This window comes from Sceloporus undulatus, chromosome 4 (assembly GCF_019175285.1).
Source record: "Sceloporus undulatus isolate JIND9_A2432 ecotype Alabama chromosome 4, SceUnd_v1.1, whole genome shotgun sequence".
Classification (NCBI taxonomy): domain Eukaryota; kingdom Metazoa; phylum Chordata; class Lepidosauria; order Squamata; family Phrynosomatidae; genus Sceloporus; species Sceloporus undulatus.
Genome location: NC_056525.1, coordinates 63,316,623 through 63,339,115, shown reverse-complemented (window position 1 = coordinate 63,339,115; position 22,493 = coordinate 63,316,623). Strand labels below are relative to the sequence as shown.

General features: G+C 40.8%; 1 protein-coding gene across 5 annotated transcripts in view; it reads left to right on the top strand.

The window, feature by feature from the left end:
* The window catches only part of FOXP4 (forkhead box P4), a 204,072-nt gene that overhangs the window by 141,814 nt on the left and 39,765 nt on the right, over nucleotides 1-22,493 (top strand). For 4 of the 5 annotated variants that reach the window (XM_042463989.1, XM_042463990.1, XM_042463988.1 and 1 more), the window contains exons 6-10: nucleotides 3,967-4,117; nucleotides 8,677-8,881; nucleotides 15,342-15,446; nucleotides 17,648-17,735; nucleotides 21,803-21,886. In XM_042463989.1, the coding sequence (XP_042319923.1) occupies nucleotides 3,967-4,117; nucleotides 8,677-8,881; nucleotides 15,342-15,446; nucleotides 17,648-17,735; nucleotides 21,803-21,886 (633 nt within the window). The remainder of the gene's footprint in view (nucleotides 1-3,966; nucleotides 4,118-8,676; nucleotides 8,882-15,341; nucleotides 15,447-17,647; nucleotides 17,736-21,802; nucleotides 21,887-22,493) is intronic. The other variant, XM_042463992.1, reaches the window with a different exon arrangement.

Here is a 22,493-nt window from a genome sequence, read left to right as displayed (position 1 = left end):
ATTTACATTTTATTATTATTTTAAATTTACAGCGCTTTATAAATAAATAAATAAATAAACAAACAAACAAAATAATAATAATAATAATAATAATAATAATAATAATAATAATAATAATAATAATAATAATAAGTGTAGTGGAGTCTCCTTCCTTGGAGGTCTTTAAGTAGAGGCTAGATGGCCATCTGTCGGGGATGCTTTGATTTGGATTTCCTGCATGGCCCGTGCGGTCTCTTCCAACTATGAGTCTATGATTATTATTATTATGTTGTAGCAGTTGCTGGAATGAGAGAATATAAGACTGCAAGGAAAGAGCTCCAATAGAAAAAGATGAAGTTTATATTTAAATATAAGAAGTAGCATCCATTACCCCACTTGGGGTGTAGAAGTGAAATAACAATAGAACAGGGATAGGCAACCTGCGGCCCGGCAAGGCCTTGGGACCGGCCCCAGCCCAGTCCTGCCGCCGATTGCTGCCGGGGCCTTTGGGGGGCAATTGTCTATAGAAGCCTCAGAAACATGCATTTATATTAACATTTTTTTAAAAATCAGCAAATTTTTTCACGTGTCCTTCATTTTTTTTAAAAAAAGTGTCTTCCATTTGAAAATTTTGTCCTACATTTTTCCTGGTTTATTTATATCTTTGATTTATTTTTAATTTTTTGGCTTCGGCCCCCCAGTTGTCTGAGGGACAGCAACCCAGCCCCCGGCTCAAAAAGGTTGCCTACCCCTGCAATAGAAGATATGTAGAGGTGATGATGATTTGGCACCTTTTGTTTGTGCAAAGGAGGGCATGTTTCATGTTTCCAGGGGCCCTTTTTTCGTTTGCCCAGTGGCCTATGGGCACATGACTTGCGCAAACAGGTTGAGAATATAGGCAAGACCAGGGGTAGGCAACCTTTTTGAGCTGGGGGCCGGGTTGCTGTCCCTCAGACAACTGGGGGGCCGAAGCCAAAAAATAAATAATTATTTTTTTTTTAAAAAAAATTAAATATATAAATAAACCAGGACAAATGTAGGACAAAATTTTCAAATGGAAGACACTTTTTTTAAAAAAATGGAGGACACGCGAAAAAATTTGCTGGTTTTTTAAAAAATGTTAATATAAATGCATGTTTCTGAGACTTCTATAGACAATTGCTCCCCAAAGGTCCCGGCGGCAATCGGCGGCAGGACCTGGCTGGGGCCGGTCCCAAGGCCTTGCCGGGCCGCATCCGGCCCGCGGGCCGCAGGTTGCCTACCCCTGGGCAAGACCATCATGCAATACACAGGAACTAGGAAATTGAGGCAAAGAAGAGACCTTAGAACACTGGAGCACTTTGGAAAGAGCATCCTCCACAGGAATCGAAAGTTGATTAAGAAGAGCTGAAGAAAGGGTAGAAGCAATTGAAATGACAAAAAGTAGGAGGTTTCAACTAAAAGAGGATGGGTTAAACTGTTCTAAAGTTAAGATTCAGGTTTTTAGAAGCTGTATGTAGTGGAGGCCATGATTTGCTGCAAAATTTTGTGGCAAACTGTGGTGACAATTGTAGAATTGTCACAGTAGAAAAACAGCCAATTTACATGAGGGTTTTTTGTTTTTTTTTTTTTTTTGCAAGACAGGAGATGGGGAAATGTTTTAGGGTGCAAATAGGGATGTGTGGAAGGCACATGAGCAGGGGCTCAACAGAAGGGCAGCTAAATGCCACCCCTTTTAGCCCTGAATCGTTGCCGCGGTAACCACACACTGCAGCAACTATCCACTTCCTCTTGGGAGCAAAAAGAAGGTGCTGTAAACAGCTTCCTGGAAAAGGCACCATAGTGGTGCTCATGTGCCATGATGATGCCACTTCCAGCCAGAGCCGTTTGGGCGCTTTGCTGCCCTTGCGTCATAATGGCATGCCCGTGTGGATGGGCACACACCATTATGGCGCACGTGCGGCGGAACTAGGGCTCTGAGCATGTAAACGCTCGACCCTAGTACGCAGTCAGGCCAGCACAAAGTGTCATTCGGTACTGCCCCTAACCTGATAAAAAAAAGTCTGATAAAAAAACAATCACAAAAGTGATAGAAAGAGAAAGTATGGGATGTACCCATAGAATTATGTTTTCTTTACTGATTTAAAAAAAAAACAATGTGAAGATTACAACTGCTATCCTCTTATTACAGTCTGCTTGTTCGTTCATAGCTCGACTCTGCTTAATTCTCTTCTCTTTTGCTATGAAAAAGTAGCCATGTTAGCCTGTTTTGGTCTCCTTGGATATTTCCCATGTCTTGGGCTGCAGTTTATATACCTCTTACCAGAGAGTAAATGTCATTGAACTGAGTGTGTCTTAATTCTGAATTAAGTCATGATAAATAGACTTGCACCAGACCTATAACATTCAAGTATATAAATGTAAACAAAGTGAAGACCTGTTGGTGTTAGCCTGTGATAACTGACAGAAGTGAGGAGAGCTGTATTTATGGCTATGTACTGTATTATAGCTGTATCTTTCTTATTTAGGGCGTTTATGTTTTGCTGTTACATAACTCAGGGTGGTATATATAAGAATCCTAGGAGACGTCTGCTCCATTCATTTAGAAGATCCAGACCTGATTAGGTCCTCCAAGGTATAGGCATCAGGTATCCTCAGACCATGCCTTGGGGCCAATTATCAATTTGTCTTTTTTGGTGGCAGATGAGATACTTCATCATTGCTCAGTCAGCATTGAGTTATTTAATGTAATGTCTATTGGGAGTTTTCTAGAGATTTTTAGATACAGTAATAAAATCTTCATCAGATTGGGGGGGGGGGACAAACCAACTTCCAAGTAATAATAATCTCTTGGAAAATCAATATACTAATTATTGTACTATACAAGTCTTATAACATTTTTATTGTTATAATAATTTGATTTGACAACCATGTGCCTTAGACTTTAAACCTCTTATTTTGCCTTTTTGCCCCTTTAAACAACACCAAAAAGCATATTTGCAAAGGATATAAACAAGGGCAAATCAGACCCAGTATTCGTCCCACAGAAATTAATGGGCCAAGGATACCTAGAAAGAATGAACAGTTGCAAATGAATGTTACTTTGATTGTCTACAAAGCCAGTCAAGTTACAGTGCTTTAATTATAAAATGAATTCTGTTGCTGTTAATTTCTGCAGGACCGAGATATGAATTATAACCATGGTATTCAACATAACCCTTTTTGGGGGGGAATTGGATGGACAGCTATTTCTGTTTCCTGTCCATAATCATGTTCAGTATCCGTGACAAGTTCTGCAAAACCTTCACTAAAATGTAGCCCATCCAATGTGTTACCTTCCTTGTTCTCCCTGAAGCATTACATAACCATCAGATGTGTAAATCCTTGTGGGAGGAAAGTAGTGCATGAAATAATGTCATATAAGTGTATAATCCCTTTTACCAATTCAGTAAACTATACTTTTAAAAAACCAGCATTGAGAGCAGTAAGAGACCCCCAGGTCCTGAGTATTGAGGTCTCTGGATTAGACATTGCCAAGACTTGTTGAGTTAGTTCATGAAGGTGAACATATTTCCTTTAAAGATCTCCCAGGTTACCATGCACATTTACGCAAGCTCTACATGCTGTATTTTGATACATGTATGTTTAGAGAAGGTAGATTCAGCAAAGAAATGAAATTCTGTCTCTTTATGCAAAATCAAACGCCCAGACTTTGTGGAAATGCTCATCTGACAGTGAGACTCAGCATTTTCAGTGTTCTGCCAAGCAGGCTCGCTCTCTTCTTCTTTTCCGCCACCCTCCCTCCGTTTGCTGCTCTGATAGATCAAAGGCTTTTCTGTCTATGCTGTGTGGCCACTGAGGACAAGAGATCAGGACTGTGAGCTGTGTTGGCTGCAAGCAAGGCTAAAGCAGGGATTGGGCTGCTTATGCAAGACCCTGGAGAATCCCGTAGGCCTGTGCTACAGGGTTGAAAATAATGTGTTTTGATTTTCTCCTTTTGTCTTCCAGCAGCCATTAGGGAATAAGCAGCTGGCATTCCAACAACAGCTACTGCAGATGCAGCAGCTGCAGCAGCAGCACCTGTTAAACCTCCAGCGACAAGGGCTGGTCAGTTTACAGCCAGGACAAGGCACCGTTCCTCTGCAGACCCTTCCACAAGGTAATGCACATAAGCTTCCTTGCTCTTTAAGTGCAGTCGGGGGTAACTGCCCCCCCCAAAGCAGCAATTAGCATAGCCAGTTGGTTGTCTGTTAATTTAAAAAGCTGGATGTTTTCAGTGCATTTGGGGCCTAACATTTGGCATGCTTTTGGTTTTGCTATAAAAGAGACATCAATAAAGCATTATTAGACCAGAATGTAATGTGCCTGATCCACCTCTTGTTCAAGGAATGCCTTGGAGCTGTGTTGCTGATGTTAATGTGAAAGAGTGGGGGCTTAATATTTCATTATTCATCTTCAATGCAAAACACAGTAATTGCCTGACACTAGACACTCCGATGTGATGATGATGCTTTCCGTCTCAAGGAGAGGCTGTGTACCTAAAGTAGCTTTGCTTTATGTAGACATCTTATGTTCCTTTCCACCAGAGATTATCCTTGAAGAAAGCAACAGTCTGACTTATTAATAAGCATCCTTTGAACATTTTGAGGTCTACTCCCCTAAATGACTTGGTCTAAGCTGATTTTGTATGGGAGGATTCGGTGGGGGGCAGGGATTGTGGTGAAAGGAATCCTTAGATATTGCTTATGGCCCCAACACTACCACCTTATCCAAGCCTGTCTGGTTTTCTATTAGAATTGTTGTTGTGAGCTTTCAAGTTGACCCTAAGGTGAACCTATTATACTGTTTCTGGGGCTCAAAATGTGTGACTTACCCAAGGTGACCCAGTCCAGTAGGTTTCCATGGCAGTGGGAATGAAACCCTGATCCTCAGGGTTGTATTTCAGCATTCAAACGACTACACCACACTGCCCACGGGTATTTGGGATAGCAGATTAGAAGTAGTTTGGGTGCTCCCTTTAAGTCTGACATCCTAGATGCATTTGACTCGATGATGAGAACAAAGCCCAGTCTCATCCTTTGCAGAAGAAATCACTACATGAAAATATAGAATGAACAACTACCAGTAATTATATACAGTAGTTGAATTATTTAGCAGTTTCAAAGGCAGTCTGTTACTGTGTCATAAACTTCAACAATCCTACCTACTTGAAAAGTAGTGTGATAATCTAGGTAGCAAAATAAATACAAAAATGAATGCATCTTGCATTAAAGACCTTGAATTCTAAATGATATCAAAGGTACTCATAGTATATAACATCAGACATGCATATAAAACAGAATAATCCAGCGCCCTTTGGATTTGAGTAAATCTCAGACCTTCTTTTCAGGCCTTCTAATACCAAAGAGATGAGGGAACACTATTACCAGATTCCATGAACTGTGGGATCATTATTAGATAACTACAGTTTACATCAGGGTGAGCAAATTCAGTCCCACAGGCTATAAGTAGCCCCAGGCCCTGCCTATTTTTTGGAATCCTTGTGCTCCTCCAACTTTTTTTTTTTTTTTTAAAGAACTGACATTACAGTTTGCTGTGGAAATTCAATGGCAAATCCCAGCATGTCTTATAATCAGTGTGAAAAGGAGCTGAACACACTATAATCAATATCATTGTCAATTTCATTCTTTTTCTTTCATATTCAGTAGTCAGTATCAGAGTCAGTGTCCTATTAAAATCAGTTTAAGAACATTTTAGATCAGTTTATATATGTTAAATAATAATGAATCAAGTATGAGTGGGGAATTTTATTTGCTAATTATCTGAGAGGATTTCTAATGAACTAGATAATATTTAATGAAGAATTAATGTAGGTTCATTTTCTATCTACTTGTAGCTGACTTTATGTATTTTTAACTATAAACATCTTTTAAAAAAGAAAGAAAGGACCACTGATCAACTTGAAAATTGACCCCTGCCACTCAGGTCATCCCTTGAAGTAACATTTAAAACAGAAAAGAATAGGCTAATTGATTTTCATATTTCTGCTAAAATCTAGAGTACTTAACCACATCCACATATTTATAAATGCAAGAAATAGTTGGAGCTGCAGTTTAAGCCCATGTATTCCTTTTCTTAATAAATGGGTGTGAGCACTTTCTCAGCTTTACCATTCCTTTCTCAGTAATGGTATTTCTTTATTTTCTTATTTATACCCTACTTTTGTCTTAACAGGGAATTAAGGTAGCTTATAAAGGAATTACAAGGAATGAAAAATGTAGAGATGAAACCACAAAAAGATATTACATTAAAGCACAGTGAAGCACATTATAAAATTAAAGCATAGTTGAATTAATAGCACAACATTTTAAAAGTTCAGCACACACTCATTAAATGCCCCTTCCTCAGCAGTCAGCCAATTGCTAAAGGACTGCCTGAATAAAAAGTTCTTGCCTGGCCATGGAAAGACAGCAGGGAGAGGGCAGATATTATACCTCCATAGTACTGTAACATGAAGTGGATAAAGTGTGCTCTGGACAGCTACCTGATGGTGATGCTCTAGCTGGATTTCCTGCATTGAGCAGGCGGTTGGATTCGATGGCCTATGGGCTCCTTCCAACTCTATGATTAGAATCATAGGCCTGTTACAGACAGCCAAAATAAAGCTGCTTCGAGTCACAGTGGAAGTTTGGTGTTTCAATGATGCATGCGTCCTAGAGTCCAGAAGTCGCACCAAAGCCACGCTCCAGCCCTAAGGACTGGAGTGTGGCTTTGGTGTGGCTTCTGGACTCTTAGGACGCATGCATCATTGAAACACCAAACTTCCACTGTGACTCGAAGCAGCTTTATTTTGGCTGTTGTAACAGGCCATAGAGTTGGAAGAAGGCCATAAGAGAGATTGACTCCAACCCCTTGCTGTGTAGGAATACACAATCAGAGCACTCCTAACAGATGTCTGTCTGTCATTTTTAAAGTATCCAGAGAAGATTTCCACCATATGCGAGGCAGTGTATTTCACTGTTGAAACTGTTCTTACCATCAGAAAGTTCTTCCTGATGCTTAGGTGGAATCTCTTTTCCTGTTGTCTGAATCCATTGCTCTGTGTCTAGTCTTGGAGCAGCAGCAACAAACAAATTTGCTCCATCATCCGTAAGACATACCTTCAAATATTTAAACGGGCTATTATGTCACCCTTAAACTTCTCTTCCCCAGGACGATACCTAACTCCCTAAGCCACTCCTCATTAGGGCATAGTTTCCAGACCTTCCACCATTTTTGGTTGTCGTCCTCTATGACACGCTCCAGCATGTCAGTATATGCTCAACAATTAGAGCTATGTAATAACCCAAAGCAAACAAGATAATATTAAAACACAATGTGAAGTCGAAGGCTTTCATGGCCGGCATCCATGGGTTTGTATGGGTTTTTTTGGGTTATGTGGCCATGTTCTAGAAAATTTTCTTCCTGACATTTCGCCAGCATCTGTGGCTGGCATCTTCAGAGAAAATGTTTCTCTGAAGATACCAGCCACATGCTGGCGAAATGTCAGGAAGAAAAAATTTCTATAGGCCACATAGCCCGAAAAATCCACAAAAAACCATTAAAACAACAATTCAGGAAAAACAGAATATAATGTAAAATTAGGAAATAAACACATTGTCATCTGCTAATTTATCAGTGTCCATCTTTTGCTAAATTAAAACTTTAACTATGTCAGAATCATCATCATCATCTGTCAAGCTAGGGTTGATGAGCATTGAAATTTATTCTGAACATCTGGCTTGTATATCCCTTTAGTTCCCTGCCCCCCATGTAAAAGTACTATAACATCCACTCTGGGAACGAGTAGAAAGCAGAGAGCAGTACACCAAGAAATTTCTAGTATGTCTCCCCTAACTATTCTTTTAAATCAGTAGTGGAAACTGTACAGCCCTCTAGAATTTGTAGAACTCCAGCTCCGAGCATTCTTCAGCATTGGCTATGCTGGCTAGAACAGTTAGGAATGGCAGCCCAACAATAGGCGAGGGTACAACAAAACTCATCCCTGCTTTAAATAATGGTGTGCTAAGTTTAGTTTGTTTCAACTCTGTCAGGCACTTCATGTGTTCTTAAGCAAAGGTGTACAGTTGTGATCAACAACAGAGATTAGTTTCACCTTAATTGTTCTGTGATCCTAAATATACATTTTGCATCATAAATTACAGTCAGCCCTTCTTATACACAGATTCAAGCATCCATGGTTTGAAAATGTTCAAAAAAAAGTATAAATTTCAAAATCTAACTTTGATTTTTCATTTTTTATAAGAGACAGCATTTTGCTATGTCATTATATTTAATGGGACTTGAGCATCCATGGGTTTTGTTATCCACAGGGGATCTTGGAACCAAACCCCAGCATATAACAAGGGTCCACTGTACAAATCCCCCAGGACAATGGAAGTTCTAGTTACAGACCACAGAACTCTCAAATATCTCCAGTCTTGCTCTGAAACATAGTAAGCCCTGTGAGATACTTGGATGCCACAATTAAGAACATTACATAAATAGTTGTGAGGAGAACTATCTGTGGGTTGGAAATTTACATAAATTATCTCTTTGTGTCACTAAACTAAACTGGAAAACCACATCTTCAATTATTTAAGGCTCATTTGCTATGCATTCTGACTCTTTTTTTACCCTTTCTCTTTTTTCTTTTTACATTTTCCAATATGTGTGAAGCTGTGTGTCCCTCAGACCTTCAGCAGCTGTGGAAAGAGGTTACAGCTACTCAGCCTGTAGAAGAAAGTATCAAGCAAGAGGGACTTGACCTCAGCACCAACACCTCCAATTCTACCTCGTTTTCGGCCGCCAAGGTCTCTCCTCCAATTTCCCATCACCCTCTCCCCAATGGACAGAACGCCATGCTCGCACAAAGGAGGGACAGGTAGAAGCTGATGGGCATTTATATGTGTAAGATGTATGGAATTTGCCAAGAATTGAGGTTTTATGCCAGAGGAGGGTGCAGTAGTCCACTGGATAAATTCTACAGTGATAATTCTGCTCTCCTCTCCTACATTCAGACCTATGACTCTGCTACTGCAGTTTGACACAAGGTTCATTTTCTAGGAGTCAGATTCATGGCTACTCCTCCTTTCAGTAACATGATGCTGCTGAAGCCACAATGGGAAGGTGTGTGTGTGGGGGGGGACTTGGCTTCTTTCAGGTCAGGCCCAGTCAACTACAGCCTAAGTTTAATTGTTGTTACTTGTACAGCATAGTAGCTGATGGAAAAATGGAATTGCATAACTACTTAGCTTCTGATAAGTGGATTTTTTTCATGTTGGCTCAGCTGCTCTTTTTTGGTGTGCTGGTGCAGAAACTACCTTGATTTTTTCAGTTTACCTCATTAATAAAACATGAATTCTTCATATTTACAAACATCAGGGGAAAGACTTTGATGCTGCAGTGTTGGAAAATGTCCAGTCAGTAACTTCCCACACTCCTGCATGAACTGCCAGGAACATAAAAGATCTTGCAGAATGGTTGAGATTTTCCCTTGGGACAGCCCCACCCATTAATGACAAGAAGGCAGCTGTGTTAAACACACAGTGTGTATGTCTGCCAATAAGAAATATTACACAGACTTGCGATATAGGAATAGGAAGCTTTGCATCAGTGCCTCCAGTCTAGGCAGTTACAGCCACCTGGTAACACTGTTCATTCAGGCTGATATGCACAGGAACTACTACTTCTGTCTTTTTGGTGAATTTGGTGAACATCCACTTGAGGAAAAAAGCAGGTGTCATACAGTACAGGGGAATTCTGAACTATGGTCCAAAACACACTGGACAAAGCACCCAGTTTGAGACCACTTTAACTGCCCTGGCTCACTGCTAGGGAATTCTGGGAACTGTAGTTTTATGAGACATTTAGCCTTCTGTATCAGAGACCTCTAGTGCCACAATAAACTAGAATTCCCAGGATTCCCCAGCACTAATCAAGGGCAGTTAAAGCAGTCTGAAACCAGATTTTTTTTTTCTGGAGTGTGTTTGGACCTATGATTATGCTGTGTATCACTGTTAGTTTATTATCTAATCCAAAGGTACCATATTCATAAAGGTACTCTTGTTCTGAAAGAATTATCCTCAAAATTGGATATAAAACTATGAAAGTGAGCTTTCAGCATTCCTTGAGCTCCAAATAGAGAGCCTTTTTGAGTAAGGCATCTACAAATATCAGCTTACTAGAGTCATACAAAGCATTGTTGGAGACCTAAGTGCATATAAAATGATTTTATAGCTCTAGTAAAACTTTGCTGATAAGTAAGTTTCACAATAAAAGAGTTTTAATTATGCCACTGGGTGATAAAATTTATTTATTTATTTAACATTTTTATGTTGAAATATAGTGGACCCGTGGTATCCAGAAGTTCAGTACCCATGGACAGAATCATATAGTTGGAAGAGACGACAAAGGCCATGCAGTCCAACCCCCCTGCCATGCACGAACTCACAATCAAAGCATCCCCGACAGAATGGCCATCCAGCCTCTGTTAAAAGACCTCAAAAGAAGTAGACTCCACCCCACTCTGAGGAAGTGTGTTCCACTGTCTAACAGTTTTTACTGTTAGGAAGTTCCTCCTAATGTTGAGGTGGAATTTCTTTTTCCTGTAGCTTGCATCAATTGTTCTATGTTCTAGTCTCTGGAGCAGCAGAAAATAAGCTTGTTCCATCCTCAATGTGACATCCCTTCAAATACTTAAACAGGGCTATCATATCACCTCTTAACCATTTCTTTTCCAGGCTAAACATAACCAGCTCCCTAAGTCTTTTAAGCCATGGTTTCCAAGCCCTTTACCATTTTGGTGGCCCTCCTTTGGACATGTTCCAGTCTGTCAACATCCCTTTTGAATTGTGCCCAGAACTGGACACAGTTTTCCAGGTGGGGCCTAACCAAAGCAGAATACAGTGGCACTATTACTTCCCTTGATCTAGACACTGTACTTCTATTGATGCAGTCTAAAATCACATTGGCCTTTTTAGCTACCGCATCACACTGTTGACTCATGTTCAATTTGTGGTCTATTAGGACTCCTAGATCCGTCTCACACGTAGTGTCCTTAAGTCAGGTGCCCCCCCCATCCTATATCTATGCATTGCATTTTTGCTACCTAAGTGCAGTATCTTGCATTTCTCCCTGTTGAAGTTCATTTTGTTAGTTTTGACCCAGCTTTCTAATCTATTAAGGTCATTTTGACTTTTGATCCTGACCTCTGGGGTATTAGCTACTCCTCTTAAGTTAGTGTCATCTGCAAATTTGATAAGATACTCTCTATTCCTTCATTCAAGTCATTGATAAAGATGTTGAATAGCAGTGGGCTCAGGACATAACCCTGTGGCACCCTACTTGTTACTTCTATCCAGGATGAAGAAGAGCCATTGTTGAGCACCCTTTGTGTTCACCTCATCAGCCAATTACAAATCTACCTAACAGTTGCATTGTCTAGCCCACATTTTGCTAGCTTGTTTACAAGAATATAATGAGGGACCTTGTCAAAGGCCTTACTGAAATCCAGCATTCACTTTGTCTATCGAGCTTGTAATTTTATCAAAGAAAGACATCAGATTTGTCTGGCATGACTTGTTTCTCTGAAACCCATGTTGACTTTTTGTGGTTATGGAATTGCCATCTAGATGTTCACAGAGACTCTGTTTAATGATCTGCTCCAGAATCTTTCTTGGTATAGACGTCAAACTAATTGGACAATAATTGTTGGGATCCTCTTTTTTCCTTTTTGAAGATGGGGACAAAGTTTGCCCTCCTCCAGTCTGCTGGGACTACTCCTGGTCTCCAGGAGATCTCAAAAGTTATTGCTAATGGCCCTGAGATTACATTTGCTAATTCTTTTAACACCCTTGGATGTAGGTCATTTGGTCCTTGAGATTTAAATTTGTAACCAGGCATTACTGTACTTCCTCTTTATTTATTCTGTGCTGCATTTCTCATTTTGTGTCCTCTGCTCCATTTTCCTTAAGCTGAGCACCCTTTTCCTTTTCTAAGAACACTGAGACAAAGAAGGTGTTGAGTAATTCTGCCTTTCCTCTGTCCCCTTTTAGCATTTCGCTATCTTCTCCACACAGTGGCCCCACAATATCCTTCTCCTTCCTTTGCTACTGACATACCCCAAAAAGCCCTCTTGGTTGTTCTTAACCTCTCTAGCAAGCAAGAGCTCATTCTGTGCTTTCGCTTTTCTGACTTTACCCCTACACGTGCTAGCTATTTGTTTGAATTTCTCCTTAGTGATCCCCCTTTTCCTTTTCTTGTACATGTCCCGTTTAAAACTTAGCTCAGTTGAAAGTTCCTTAGTCACCCATCCCAGTTTCCTCCCATTTTTCCTCCTCATTGGAACTGTTTGAAATTGTGCCTTCAGTGTCTCCCTTTTGAGAAACTCCCGTCCATCCTGAACTCCCTTCTCTTTTACTACTCCTAACCGTGGGATTACCCCAGTATTTCCCTGAGTTTATTGAAATCAGCTTTCTTAAAGTCTAAAAAGTGTCTCTGACTATGCCTGGCTTCTCCTTTCCACTGAATAACAAACTCCAGGAGAACATGGTCATTCCCACCTAAGGATCCCACCAGTTGCACCCCATTAACCAGGTAATCCCTGTTGGTTAGGATCAGATCTAAAATGGCTGATCCCCTTGTTGCCTCTTCCACCTTTTGGACAATGAAATTGTCTTCCAGGCAAGTGAGGAATTTGCTAGGCCTTAATGTTTTGGCTGAATATGATTTCCAATGAATATCAGGATAGTTGAAATCTCCCATCACTACTCTGTTTCCCCTATCTGAGAGAGTGGCCATCTGTTCTAGAAAGACATCATCTAATTCCTCCATCTGACTTGGGGGTCTATAGTAGACTCCCACAATAACATCCTTGTTGTTTCCTTTCCCTTTAATTTTTATCCAGATGCTCTCCACCTGGCTTCCAGGATTTAAGTCCTAGATCTCTTCATAGGTGTAGACATCCCTGACATATAATGCTACTCCTCCTCCTTTCCGGTTTGGCTTATTACTTTTAAAAAGGCTATACCCCTCTATTACTACATTCTAGTCATTTGATTGAATTTGAGAAACCATGGGTTGAAATGAAGAAACATTTATTTATTTTTTTAAGCTGCAATGACCAGGCTGAGAAGCAATCCCAGGACACTAAGGCTGAGGCTAGACCCTGGCAAGCCAGTGCCTCCTGCCCCCATGAAAATCAATCCCAGCACAAAGCTACAATCAGAACCTAAACCTCTTCATCACTCTTTCCCACCTTCTTATTACAAAGCTACTGCAAAATTTAAACCCTGCTTCACACCATTTCCCATTCTCTCACAAGGCTGTATTTCCCAGAATTTAAATTGCCTCACTCATTTCCCACTTTGTCACAAGGAAACCTGTGCTAGAATTTAAAGTCACTTGTTTCCCACTTTTCTCACAAGGAAGCCTCTTTTTTCCACAATTTAAACTCCTGCCTCACTCTCATTTTCTCACAAGGAAGCCTCTGCCAGAATTTAAACTGTCTCACTTTGTTTCCCACCTCCACACAAGGAAGCCTCTGGCAGAATTTAAACCCCCTTTCCAGCCAATATACCTCCTTGCCCAACTCCTTCTGCCTCCTCTCCCTGAAGTGGACCAGTAGCAAATCTGGCAGAGGCTTTCTGATGAAAAGGTTGAGAAGGTGGGAAATAGAGTCAGGAAAAGGTTTAAATTCTGGCAGAGCCTTTGTGATGGGAATGTGCAGGGGGAATGCCTTCCTGGTGCTTGTCACCCAGGTAATTTTAAATGTTAAATGCGGACTTGAGCATCCATGGTTTTTGGTATCTGGGGTGGGTGGGTCAGGAACCAAACTCCGTGGATACTGAGGGCCCACTGTATTTACTTTTCAGTTGGGCAGATTGTCACATATTAAAAATATTGGAAAAGATCATCTTTACTAAAACCTTTACAAAATCATAACCCAAATGAAACAGCAACAGATTGGTCATCCACTAAAAGTTTGGAAACTATTTGGTCAGTTACATTAAAAGGTACTAAAATAAAGACAAGCAGAGTAGGTGCTAAACAGAGTAGGTGCTAGCTGACTTGAGTCCCATACTGGAAGAAAGATGGATAAAATAAAATTAAATAAAATATTTTGGAAAGGAAGCTTTGCAAATGACAGAAATGTTGAGCTTTCCAGAGACATTTTATCAGTTCTGTTGACTCTAGACTTTTTAGTACCTTATGTTGAGAAATAATCTAGTAGGCTTTAAATACTGTTGAGATGTGTTCACTGGCCACTGTATTCCAAACCAACATAAGCAGTTCCATTTACAGTCCACTGTAATATCTTAGATGATAAAGGGACGTGGCTAACTATGACAAATCACATTTTCCCAAGAAGATTCACATCTACTTTATTATTTTTATTATTATTATTTATATCCCGCCCAGTCACAAGGAATCCAGGCAGGTTACAGCAATAAAAATACAGAAAACACAATAAAATAAAATAAATAAATAAAATACAATAAAATAAAAGAGAGTGACGTGAGTTACAGAATTCACAGTTAGACCTGATGGAATTGGGCCTGTCTTTTTCACTCCCTCCCAGGTCTGATGATGACAGTAAGTACGGAGGGAGGGTTCATCTTCTTGAGGCAAGAATTTTATTTTAATTAATTTTAATTTAATTCTTCTCGTTAAATTTAAGAGAAAAATTGGTGACAGAGCGACGTAAGTCACAGTAAATAGGGAGAGGAACTAGGTAGGGAAGGCCTGCTGGAAGAGATCCATCTTAAGAGCCTTATTAAAGGCTGTAAGAGTAGAAATGTAGCGGATCTCCTCTGGCAGGTCATTTCATAGCTTCGGAGCAGCAGTTTATGTTTTGTGCCACTGATGACATTTGAGTATCCAGCTGCAAAAAGGATCAAAAAGATGAATGAAGATGAACCATGTCATTCTTCTAGTCTGTATCTGTTATTATGAGTTTAGCCATTTAGAATCAGGCTGCCCATACTAGTAATGTGTTTAAATGGGTGGGAAACAAATGTGCACACTGCAGCTAATGGAGATTCTATAGAGGTTGGATGTTCTGAATGAGCATATCTGATCCACCATAACTCTCTTACGGGTTTGCCTTTTGACCAAACAGTGCTATTGAACAATATAATGTATTTATGGTCTGGAGAGGAGAGATGTGAAAGTCTATATAAGGTGAATCTCCCTTCTGCGGTTTTATTCCAACCATTCATTAGAGCATCAAGCCTTGGTGAAAATATCTAGGAGACGTGTCTGGAGCTGCCTTTAATAGCTTGATGCTAATGCCTTTTATTTTATTTTATTTTATTTTATTAATTTTTCCCCCTCCTTCACAGCTCTTCTCATGAGGAGACCCCTGGTTCTCATCCTCTGTATGGACATGGAGAGTGCAAGTGGCCTGGTTGTGAAACCCTCTGTGAGGACTTGGGACAGTTTATCAAGTAGGTAACCCCCTTCTTTGTGAAAAGCATTCTACTGCAGCTGTGTTCTTTGCCCCTTGTCTTCCCTCTTACTGTTTACTGATGCTTTGGAGCATAAAGATAGCTTGCTTTATTTCTAGAGGCATTCTCACCACACTAGGGACAGGAACAGTGCATAGTGAGTTTGGGAACTTCAAAAATAAATTTCATTCTATAGAATATGTGACCCACAATATTTAACACCTCTTCCCCCATCCTAGAAAACTTAAGCAGAGACATATGGAGTTGTTAGAGTTAGAAACATTGGCCACAATACTTGTGCTTTACTTCCCCTTCTGTGAAATGGAGCTAGGTTGCTGTGTTACATTTCTGCAAAATACAACTGTATCCCTGACATTGATTTTGTTGGGAAGAGCTTAGAAGGTGCCAGGCACTATGCAGCGTGTAGAAAGAAAGGAGAACAAGGGGATTGCAGGCAAGAATATGCTAACAGAGAAAGAGGCTGACTGAGACCTACATAAATGTGAAGGCTTAGGCGGGAAAGAGGAGACATAACAGTAAAGTTTATAGCTTGCCCATGATAGGAAAAAAGGAGGTGGGGGGAGGAGAACTAGAGAGAAACAGATGGCAGTACGGCAGCCTGCTGACACTGCTTGTGGGCTCTGTCACTGACTGATTAACTCCGCTGTCTAAGAGCCCTCTGCTAGCGTCAGGGTCAAACAAATTGTTTTCACGCTTCGTCAGAGGTTTACTTAATTAGTTCATTTGCAATTAGATCTCTTTGTAGCCAAGATTTTTAGCAAAGACATCAGATGAAACTGACGGGTTTTCTTTTCTTGTCTGTTCAGGATTTCCCCCCCTTCTATGCTTTTCTACTAAACATGTTCCCTACATCCCTCCACATGCATATATACTTCTCCTCATTTTCTCTCCTCTCCCCCCACCATGTTTGCTTCAACCTCCCACTCCACTGCCTTCGAACAGAATGTTGAGGGGTTTGAAATGACGTTTTGGAAGGGATGGCAAAGTTAGGAAACACAGGCTGTGTGCCTAATCAGTGTGTGTATAGCTTTATTCTGTAAGCACTTCAGCAAATGTTGCCAGCCCCACCTGCCTTTTGCTACCGAAAGATCACTGTTCTTAGCCAACAGGTGCCAAACGAACAGACCTGAAGCAGATGGAGGGGCCACTTGTATGCTCCTTCAGAGCCCATCCTAGTCTTTTGCATGCAAATAGGTGAAGGTGCTGGAGGTAAAATCTCCTCCACCTGCACTACCATATGTAATTCTGGCCCAAATGGAGCCTCCTAGCATTAGACAGCCATGCCCAACTACCCACTCACATGAAAATGTCTTGACATTGCTTAAAATAGTAAGATTACATTGGATGTTGTTTAATAACTAAAGCAAGGCTCTTGAAATAAAATGGATATCGTTCTCCACACTATGCCAGTCTAATTCATTTGGCTGACAATAAAAAAACTAGCACACACAGTTTAAATGCACAAGCTTTGCAGTGTAAGTTAAAGCCCAGACTTGCTCTGGTTTTGTTAAACTTGATATAGCAAAATGTTTCTATCTCAAATCATCACTTGCCCACTGGAACTGGGCTTAAAATGATGGGCAGGACAGTTTGTTCAGGCAAAACCATGAGCCCACAGTGGGAATACTGAGGACGTAATGGGTGAAAGAGAGATAGATATTCTGTCCTTATAACGCATCCTTGCTGAGTGAAAACAAAATCTGTGGGAATATAGGAACATAAGAATGTTGAGCTATATTTCTAATTAGTTGATGAGTATGATGATTCACCATTCATAGTTCAGGATATTCACCCAATCTTTTGATTGTTATGCTATGATAATATAGACTGTCATAAATATCATTGGACAATTTGCTGTGGATATGTATGAAGGAGTGAATAAGAATGTTAAGAGTTGGATCAGGAAACCCTAATCTCTAGTCCTTGTGTAGCAGTGATGTTCAGTGAATGTCTGCTGGATTAAGTTCTTGAGAGGAAGAACAGGATAGAAATAGGACAATTAAATCTTTTTTTAAAAAAAAAAATCATTGTCTAGGCCATCACAGACTGGATTTCAGCTTTAAACCAGCATATTAGAGAATTAGAATAAATTGGTGAAAAAAGTAAAAGGAGCTCTGATTTTTCAAGTATTGCTCATGTTAACTCATTAAGAGGGGAAAACAATGTCTTCTGTTTTTTAGACACCTCAATACAGAACATGCACTTGATGACCGGAGCACGGCTCAGTGTCGAGTTCAAATGCAAGTGGTACAGCAGCTGGAAATACAGGTGAGTGTCAATGTATGCAGTATTTAGTTCAAGTTAAAATTCTTGACCATAGCAAGATCAAGGAACTATATTCTTTGGTGTTTGTGTACCTTACCGACTAATTTAGAATTCCTTTACACTATTTTAAGGAATACCTAAGGGTTGCTTCCCATATCCCTCCCCCCTCAGCCACTTTTCCTGAAGTAATTTTTGAGCGGATATGCCATATGCATCCCCACAACTGGATGAATAGAAGTGTGAGTTGAATACAGTGGTGCCTCGGGATACGAAATGATCGGGTTACGAAATTTCCGGGATACGAAAAAGTTGGATTGGCAAAAACTGTTTCGGGTTACGAAATATTTTTCGGGTTACGAAATTCATTTCGGTGCGAAATTCAAATGCTGCAAAGTGCAGCTATAGGCTTTCCAGTGCTAACGGAAAAGTGTTTCGGGTTACGAAATTTTCGGGTTACGAAAGGAATGGCGGAACGAATTAATTTCGTAACCCGAGGCACCACTGTACTGACAGTGCCAATTTCCACAGTCACCACAGGATTTGTTTTATTGTTGCAAGGACAGCAATCACTACAACTTTTATCTGTGTACAACTCAGTTCACATTTCACTTCTCCACCTGTCAGTAAATATGTACCTGATGATGAGTTAGAGAACAACTGAGATGGAGGAGAAAATACTCTTAGTGGTTTAAGGCTTTTATTATCTGTTCTGTTGCAGCAGGTTTTCTCACCATATGTTCACTTGTCAAGGCACAAAGGGGCCTGCAGTGGAAAAAGGTGGTTTTAGAAGGCTAAAATAAAGAAAGCTAAAAACTTAGTGAATAGATTTATCTGGTATCCTTGGACCATTGCCAAGGAACACAGGCAGACCATGAACTTTTCATGGCTTTCATTGTTCCCATTTTGTGTTCTCATGTGTTGATATTTCCAACTCTCAGTTTGGGACAGTATCTTGGACATGCGAATCAATCATAGATGAATCCAGTGATGCTGCTGAAAGTGGCAAGCACTGTGAAAATCAGCTGAGATGTACCTTGCTTCCATAAACAAAGATTTGAGTTCTGTGGTTGGAAAATATTTCTGGAATATCACTGAATTAGTTTACAGCCAAGAGCTAACAAGAAATATGTGAATACTACTAAAAATAATAGTAGAGCATCTTTGCCTCTACAGTGGTACCTCGGGATACGAAATACCCAGGTTACGAAATTTCCGGGATACGAAAAAATCCCATAGGAAATAATTGTTCCGGGTTACGAATGTTTTTTCGGGTTACGAAAAAAATTTTGGTGCTTTTCGGCGCTATTTCACATGGAATCGCGGCTTTTCCCCATTAGCGCCTATGGCATTTCGGCTTACGAAGGCTTTTCGGGTTACGAAAGCGGCCGCGGAACGAATTAATTTCGTAACCCAAGGGAGCACTGTATTCTGGAAATATCCAGTAATCATGATGATAAGTCACCATAAGTAGAATTTTTGATAGTGAAGTAGTGGAGGAGCGGAAAAAACATCCAGGATGCTGACATTATAACATTTGGTTTCTATTAACACAAGGTTAAGCAACTGCACTAAGGGTGGGACTATTCTTTGCCCCTACACACTGGCAGAGGGCAATACTGGGTTTTCCCCAAATCAGAATGGCATGATGTCACTTCCATTTGTTTCAGTTTCATTGGGGCCATTTGGGAGATGGTGGGTGGGTCATAAGGGGTAAGGGAAGCAAAGTCTCTGTGGTTTTTTAATTCCTCCAATTAATTTTTCAGAGTGTCTAGAGCTTTGAGGGTGTCTAGGGAGCCACAAAATAGGGTTGGTGCTGCATGCAGCCTGTGGGTATCACCTTCCCCAGCCCTGTATTAACAGATGCTGTCAGGAGTAAGAGTGGGGTTATATGCTGCTTGTGATCAGAGTAGCAATCACATATCTCCTATAGGAATTGGTAAGGCACACAGAGAAGCTGAGTATATTTAACATGAGAATACACACTGGTCAATTGGAAGGCACATCTAAAGGAATTATGGATTTTACTTTGGTACCTAAGTGATACTGATAAAAGATTGTATAATGTGTAGGGCCAGGTAATGCAGCATATGGTCTGTAATATATAATTATTGCACAGAGTGGGAAATAAACAGGGAATACTTTCTATTTCATTACCATCCAGCTTTCTGAGATTACTAGTACTGATTCTGGTCTGATGGACTCTGGAGGGATTGTGTGGCAGGGGCATCTGTGTTACTAGATTTGATAAGTATAAGGGAGCACATGACTGAAAAGACCAGTATTCCCTGGAACATGACTCTCTGCAGCAGCAGGATTAGTGGCAGAGGAAAGAGAGTACCGAAGAGCCAGCCAGCTATAATACACAGCACAGGCAGTCTCTGTTGAAACTAAACTTCGGTCAGTAGTTGCAGATGGGTGCCTGAGAATGAATGTAGAGACATGCCAGAAGAGAAGTATTAAATTAGAAAGGAATACAGCACTCAAAAGATCAGAGTTAAGATTGTTACATACTCTGAGTCAAACCGTGTGATTTTAGCCTGTTCCCAAACATTCACTAAAGCAAAAGGTTGAAAGCAATTACTGAAGCTTAAAAGAGGGAATGTGGGAGAGAGAATCTTTTAAGAGAGCAGAAAGCTCCATGCATGAAAAGGAGAACCTGCCACCAGAGCTCCCAATTATAACGTTTTCACCACAGAGCTCCTGCTGTGTCGGTAGCAAGAGTGTCTGCATCACGAGAGTGGATCTGTCATCTCTAATGAGAGCCATGACAGTGCCAGAGCGTCCTTGCGTCAGAGCTGCTCAAACTTTCAGCAAACTCCACTCTGGCTGCTGCCTTTAACTCCTGCCTCACTGGCCCTTTCCTTTTGTTGTGGGCAAGGATTCCAAACCCAGTGGGAGAGGAGAGAAATACCCTCTTTGGGTGTGTCCTACATTCTGCACAGGGGCCAATCAGGTCAGGGAGGAACTGAGGCAAAGTTTGAGGGGAGGACTCAGAAAGAGAAGGTGACACAAAGGGAGATGGTGTCAGATCCCATTGCTTCTGCAGCACTCAAACTCTCTCCCTGTGCCACAGCGAATATTTCACCCTTCTCCGCACACTGAGAAATAAACACACACCCCAGAAGCATGCAATTAAACCAATGTTGCACATCTGGAAAGATGGATGGGCAGGTGAGTGGGTGGGTTGGGAAAAGCATGATAGATGGCTGAGAGGAAGCTGTGGTTGGGGGAAGAAGAGATTCAAAACATGGACAAGTTGGAATGTGCAAAGGAAAACATAAGGAAGGGTCTAATCTGAGACAGTTGCAAAAGAAAGAAAGAAAGCTAGTACAAGTGATGCAGCAGCTCCACTTGGGGGATGACGGCCTTGATACCTCAGATGTGTAAAGAGACCATCGCATAAGGTTTAGGTAGCATAGTGGATGAAAAGAAGAAGAGCTGAGTGGAAAGGCAGTGGACGAAATATGTTTTTGGATGTTCAGGATTGTATGTACTTTGTGGCTTCTTCTGTCAATAGTAGCTTCTTCTGTTTCTGTATGCCCAAAGCCCTTATAGTGAGGTCAGTGTTACAGCTAATATTAGTGCACAGCAGATGCACTAGACTAGAAAACATAACCATGCATCCAGATTTTGATATCCAATAGGAAAAGGCACTTCTCACAGTCTTGGAAATGTGATATCCTGGCTGGGTTTGTGGCTCTCAGGAAAAGTCAGTGTTACTGTAGAATTAGGGAAGATGGCAGTTTTTTCCTTCAGGAGGGCTATAGCTAAGCACCACAGCGAGAGCTAAAGGGAACAGCCTTGTATTGTCATATTACTGTACTTAGGAAGTATTAGTCAAGACAGGAGGATGGCATGTGCACACTGAGGCTCAATTGTGCAAGTGAAAGGAGGTGTGTGTGTGGGGGGGGGAGATTCTTCTGGATAAAGAAGAAGTCATTCAAGGGCAATGTTATCAACTGATCTTCTGGGTCAACTTACTGATGAAATGTGGGCCAAGTGAATTGACCACTGAAGGGGGGGGGGGACATCCTTCAGACAAATGATTTTCTGTGTGGTTCTCTCCACAGCTAGCTAAAGAGAGTGAACGTCTCCAGGCAATGATGGCCCATCTCCATATGAGACCTTCAGAGCCAAAGCCCTTCAGTCAGCCTGTAAGTAGCACCTTATCTATCCCCCACCTACATTCTTTAACTTATTTTCTTGTTTTGTAACATGGATTACCATCTTCCCAAACCCCTTGGGGTCCTATCATCCTGGCAGAATTATCTAGGACTGGAAAGCCCCTGACTCTGATGTCATTGCTAGGCTAAAGGTAAAAGAGGTTATTCCCAAGGAGGACATAAGAACCATCAGGTTTTGAGTAGAGAGCATGATGATATGAGGAAGCCAAAGTATTGAAGTTGCTAAAGTAACTACTACTAATTTTTCACCTTGCCATATCTTTCTCCTGTAGTAAAACTCTTGTTTGTGCATCCACAAAATCACTCTCTATAAATGAAATCATGGAACACTGGAAAAATCATAACACTGGCCTGAAAGTGTCACAGACTACCACTTTGTTATTCTTCTCTTAGAATAACAATATCCTTCTTCAGTCCCCAGTTCCTCTTCTGAGCTTAGATTTTCATTTCCATATGTCAGGTAACAGAGATGTACACTGCACAGATCAGGTGGATTCCTCAGACATGTGGAATCATTCATAGTCATAAAATTAAGTCAGATAGAAGAAGCCTTGATAGGTCATACAGTATGTCTGGA